The sequence below is a fragment of the Procambarus clarkii genome, chromosome 22, assembly GCF_040958095.1.
Source record: "Procambarus clarkii isolate CNS0578487 chromosome 22, FALCON_Pclarkii_2.0, whole genome shotgun sequence".
NCBI classification, from domain to species: Eukaryota; Metazoa; Arthropoda; class Malacostraca; order Decapoda; family Cambaridae; genus Procambarus; species Procambarus clarkii.
Genome location: NC_091171.1, coordinates 8832182 through 8838181, shown reverse-complemented (window position 1 = coordinate 8838181; position 6000 = coordinate 8832182). Strand labels below are relative to the sequence as shown.

At 47.9% G+C, this 6000-nt stretch overlaps 1 protein-coding gene across 31 annotated transcripts in view; it reads right to left on the bottom strand.

Moving 5' to 3' along the window:
* Window positions 1-6000, bottom strand: part of LOC123756928 (ankyrin-2) — a 982618-nt gene that overhangs the window by 114686 nt on the left and 861932 nt on the right. For all 31 annotated transcript variants that reach the window (XM_069329388.1, XM_069329393.1, XM_069329412.1 and 28 more), the window contains one exon: window positions 197-1363. In XM_069329388.1, the coding sequence (XP_069185489.1) occupies window positions 197-1363 (1167 nt within the window). The remainder of the gene's footprint in view (window positions 1-196; window positions 1364-6000) is intronic.

Genomic DNA, 6000 nt, shown 5'->3' with positions numbered 1-6000 from the left:
GCCCTTAAAACGAATCTACTTACAAATTTTGTTTTTATCTATGACAGGTGACACTCAGTGGACAATTTACAGCAGGCAAGACAAGAGTGTTCCCCACACAAGGTTGAGGCTTAAGCGTGCTATTCCCATAAACTATAATCTAGAATAAATTCCAACTATTAACCCATACCCTCTGTGACGTGCAACTAACATTTACCTTCTGGTTCATCTGTTTTTCTCTTCTCTTTGAATTTCTCCTCTAACTTCTCATCCAGTCTGCCTAGTTCCTCTCCAAGTTTTTGAAGCATGAGTGACTTGTCTTCTTCATCCAGTTCTAAGCCACCAACAGTTTTAGTAATCTGCTTAGTAACTACAATATGTTCTTGTACAGTTCCATCCTCTGAAGTAGTGTATGTTTCTCTCTGTGTGGTAGTAGTGCTAGTTGGAGTACCTTCCGGCCCACTTACAACCTCTCTTACAACTGTTGTTTGTATCTCTTTGGAATCCTCCACTTCTGAAGCACCAATGTCTTCAGGCACGTCATCAACCACTTCAATTTTGTCTTCTACCTCTGCAGGTTTTTCTGTAATTTTAAAAATAGGCTTCTCTAATGCTTCTTGCTCCAGCAACTGCTCATATTTTTCAATCATATCCTTTTCAGCCTCAGCCACGGTAAACTCTGTTTTACTCTTTTCCAAGATATTTAATGGCTCTTCAGAAATAATCTCTTCTGTTTCAGCAGCAGAACCTTCAACTGGCTTTAAAGCCACAAATTCAGTAACAGATGGCTCAACCTTAGTCTCTTTGATGGGCTCTGGAACAATTTGCTCTTTGATGGGCTCTGGAACAATTTGCTCTTTGATGGGCTCTGGAGATATATGTTCTTCCATTGGCTCTGAAATAATTTCTTCGATGGGCTCTGGAACAATTTGCTCTTTGATGGGCTCTGGAACAATTTGCTCTTTGATGGGCTCTGGAACAATTTGCTCTTTGATGGGCTCTGGAACAATTTGCTCTTTAATGGGCTCTGGAACAATTTGCTCTTTAATGGGCTCTGGAACAATTTGCTCTTTAATGGGTTCTGGAACAATTTGCTCTTTAATGGGCTCTGGAATAATTTGCTCTTTTGTGGAATCAAGTTTCATTTCTTCAATGGGTTCTACCTCTGTCGTTTCTTTAATAACTGTATCTAATTTACTTTTTTCAGTGGGTTCCTTTATGACAGTTGTTGATGTAGTACTTATTGTAATACTAGAACCATCTCTCAGTTCCTCTCTGGTCACCTTCTCCTCAGTGACAACCTTCTCTTCACCAGCATATTTCTTCTCCTCGCTCTCATATGTTGGGGACATGTCCACTGTGCGCTGCTCTCGACTGCTCTTCTCTGGAGGTTGGCAGGAGCAATATAAATATCTTCAAGAATTTGCAAAATCATTTTGAGGAATAATATTAGTTATAAATTAGATTCATCACTGATAAGATTTTCAAATAATTGTATTATTTGTTTAAATGTTCCGAAAATAAATATAAATGAAACTCGAATATAATCTAAGTTCATTATTTTCTGACTTAAAATATAATCATACATTTAATAAGTATAACCACACATTTATTAATTTACTTAATATTATATATGTACATAAAATTAATGTAGCTTTGAATGTAATGAAATGCCATTTTCTGGGGGAGCCCTGGAGGCTCCCTGGAGCTATCTGAATTTGTGTGTGTTATATTAGTTTGGGGTCATCAGTCACAAGAGTCCTTGTGCCTACCAGGAACTACAACCCAGAACCTGACCCCCTCAAAGAGGTGCAGGGAGCAAAGGTCTATGAGAACTTTACATTTAAAGTACAAAAGTACAGTGGTACCTCAGTTGACGATTGCCCTAGAGTACAAATTTTTTGGTTGACAACTTCAAATTCGTCTTAAAATTTGAATTGGTGTACAACAGTTCACCAGTTTGAATTGGTGGAAGATGACTTCTGTTCGTACGAATGTGGGTCCAATGAACTCATAGTGTTGGGGGCGCGGGGCAAGGAATCTTATCCCTCATAGAGACAACAGCAGCCGTGCTTGAATTCTTTGTGAAAAATTTCATCGTTTGCCTGCTTCTTTGTTTTTTTAACATAACAGTTCTTATTATATATCAGGACATGAGTCCCAAGAAAGTCAGTGGTAAAGTTTAATCAAAGAAAATAATTGTGAGGATGACGATAGAGAAAAAACAAGAGATCATTCATAGTGAGAATGTGATGTCTTACTACAGGCAAGTGTTAAAATGTAGGGAAAAACAAGTGTCTATAGACAGATTCTTAGTAAGACAAGAAAGCAGTGAGCCACAACCAGGTCCTAGTGGTATGCCTGCAAAACATAGGAAAGAGGGTACCCCAGAAATGTCATCACTGCTGTTATAATGGAAGGGGACTCAGCCCTTCCAAATGCTAACACTTCTCCTCCTCCTCACCATCTTCCATACGCCAACAAGAGTCCTCATTCAAGGTAAGATATGCATACAGTACTGTATTGTAGCTAATGACTGTTATTTGGTATAAAATATATTTTTAAGTTAATATTTTTAGGGGTGTCCAATGGATTAATTCAATTTACATTATTTCTTATGGGAAAATTTATTTTGGTTGCGGAATTTTTGGTTGAAAACGCACCTCTGGGGAACGGATTACAATCGTAAATGAAGGTACCACTGTATGTCATAACTGCGATCGATTAGGGAGAGCACCCAGAAAGATAGGTTAAACAAAACAAACCACAATCTGGTGAAAATTGTGACCTATGTCACAGTAGGTGCAGTAGCCCACCACTCCAATTCTTGAACGATAAAGATCGCTGACCATGAGGGAAAGAGGGTGTCAGGGAGCCTGCAGGGCACCCCAAGAAAATGGCATTTCATTACATTCAATGCTGGTTTTCTGAGGGGAAGCCTTGTCGGCTCCCTGAAGCTAACTACCCACAGATAAGTAAAAACAGTGACTTGTCCGGGAGGCAGCAGCACCGCAGGCCTCAAGGCAAAGAAGAGACTGACAATCAGTACAGTCTTCCCAAAGCAACACATGGCTGGCGAGGGCCCAGGACAGTCATGAGATACCCGAATGCCAGGACCCTGTTCAATCTCCAAAACTCAGGCGCCCGAATGTCGACCCAAGACATATTACCAAAGACAGCAGCAGTAAGGGCAGCATACTACCTCACATCACAGGCATAGGGGTAGACCGCAGGCTGGCCAGACTTAATTACACCATGGACAGCCCGAGACAAAAAACCAGCGTTGAGTGTAATGAAATGCCATTTTCTGGGCAAGTCCCGGAGGCTCCCCGGAGCTATCCATGCCTGATATGGATACCCTAACTATTTTGCATCAGTCGATGTGGGTGGAGTTCTACCCTATCGGGGACCACAAGCCAGAACCTGGCCCCCTCACAGAGGCAAGAGGGAGCAATGGCCCATAGAATTGCACATGTGATTTGGAGCATTCTATATCTGCCATCGACCGGGACAGGCACCCAGAAAGGTAAGCACCTCAAAACAAACCCCTATTGTGGTTAACAACGAAAATCGACAAACGAGTGGACAGAACTCCCCAAAAGGAAAACGAGCAAACAAGCATGACGTCACACAAGCCGCGCCGCATGTCTGCGCAGCTCTCCCCTTCCCGGGAGAGGGAAGGGGGAGCCCCAGACCCCCGAATCGGCGATCCTTGCCCCTGTTCAGAGGCTGGATATCAAAAGAGGGAAACAACTGCCAACCGCAGGGCGGGAGGGTTGCCAGGGAGCCTCTGGGACTCACCCAGAAAATGGCATTTCATTACATTCAACACTGGTTTTCTGGGGGAAGCCCCTACGGCTGCCCGGAGCTACTTCACCTTCGGACATATTGCCGAAGACGGCAACAAGAGCAGCAAACTTACGAACGTCATGGGCACGGGGATAGACCGCAGGGTGGCAGGATTTAATAACCCTGCGTACGACCTGAGAGACGCGAACCCGCGAACAGGGAAGAAGGGAAACCGGATCAACCCAAAGTGCATCCCCGGACACAGAAGCCGTGGCGCGCAGATAACGGCAGAGGGCCGCAACTGAACACAACACATGATGAACCGCCGGCCTGACAAACTAAGCATCAACAACCAAAGGACCCCTCTGGAAATCAGCAGTGTCATTCTTCACCAGAAAAGAGGGAGACGGTTGCAGACGAACATACCTAAGACCACGACCAAAGGAGCAAAAACCTCTGCGCTGGAGAGGAGCATGAAGTTTTGCCACGCGACCCCCAGAGGCCAATGCCAACAGAAAAAGAGCCTTAGCAAAGCAATCTTGAACCGAAGGGGCCACAACAAACAGAGGAGAAGGAAGATAGAAGAGCACTCTGTCCAAAGACCAGGACGGCTCAGGCGGTGCATGAGGAGGCCGGAGGTGAAACAACACCCGAGACAGCTTGCGAAATGGTTCAGAAGTAACATCAATACCGAAAGCAAGCTGCAGTGGCTCCACCAGCGCTGCACGATACGAGGCGACAGTATTAAGCATCAGATGACGGTCCTGAAGCAACCAAGAGAGAAAGGACAACACCCGAACCGAAAGCGAGGAACAACGACGAAGGGCCAAAAAGAACCGGAAGGACCGCCAGGAAACCCGCAGGTGAGAAACCAACAAGGAAGCCACCTGCTCACCATAAAACCAACAAGGAAGCCACCTGCTCACCATAAAGATGGTGATAAATACGAGTCAAAAACACCAAATGCTTAGACTCGCATAGAAGAGCGAACCAGTCACGTACTGGACCGGCCCGATCTCCTGAAAGAGGCGGAGCCGCAGAAAAACTTCCGGGTTCGGACACCGGGCAAGCAGGGCCTGAAACCACGGCTGGGCCAGCCACCACGGGGCCAAGAGGACCACTCGACCCTGGTAAGTCTCCAACCGAGCCAGGACCCGGAGCAGCAGTTGAATCAGGGGAAAGAGGTACAGGAACCCCCACCTGGTTGATACCTGGTTGATGGGATTCTGGGAGTTCTTCTACTCCCCAAGCCCGGCCCGAGGCCAGGTTTGACTTGTGAGAGTTTGGTCCACTAGGCTGTTGCTTGGAGCAGCCCGCAGGCCCACCTCGACCAGTCCTGCCGAAAGGCGTCGATCCCGACAGCCTCGCAGTCGGGGAAAGGCGCCACGTAATCCAGAAGATGCCACGACCACGCCGATGCGAAGAGGTCCACCTCCGGGCGCCCGAACGTCCAGCAGAGCCAACTGAAGGAGTCGGCGTCGACCATCCATTCTGTGGACAGGGGAACAAACCTGGACAGGCCGTCCACCAGGATATTGGACACCCCACGAGCCAAACCCCGAGAACTCAGCAGACGAGTCACCCGAAGCGACCAACCCCAAAGAGCCAAGGACCGCATCGAACCCCCTCGGTTCAGGCAATAAACCACCGGGGAGCAGTCCGAATGGAGCTGGATCGTCGATCCGCGGGCAACCCGAACCCTCCGGAGCACAAACCACATCGCCGCGAACTCTCGCACCATGCCGTGGACCCGACAGAAGGACGGACCCCACCACCCCTAGCCGGCCTGGTGAGCAATGGTCACAAAGCCCCAGCCTAGAGACGACGCGTCCGTGAATACATCGAGCAAGGGCACGGGCAGGCGCCAAGGCACTGAACCTCGAAAAACCTGAAAAGAAAGCCGGCGATGCAGCAGCCGACGCAAAGCCCCCGGGGGTCGAACCAAGCAATCGCGAGAGAGGCAGAAAGGACGTCCCCGAAGGAACCAGAACAGCCGACTAAGCTAAACCCGACCCGGCAGGTAGACCAACATCACGAAGTTCAGGCTCCCGCACAAACCCTCGAGCAACTGCCGGGTGACCCGGGAGCCCCCCCAGAAACAGACACAGGTGAGACCGCAGCCGAAAGAGAGACTCTGGAGGAAGAGACAAGGAAGCGGAATTAGAGTCCCACACAAGACCCAGCCAGGACTGAACCTGAGAGGGAACCAGATGGGACTTCCACCAGTTCACC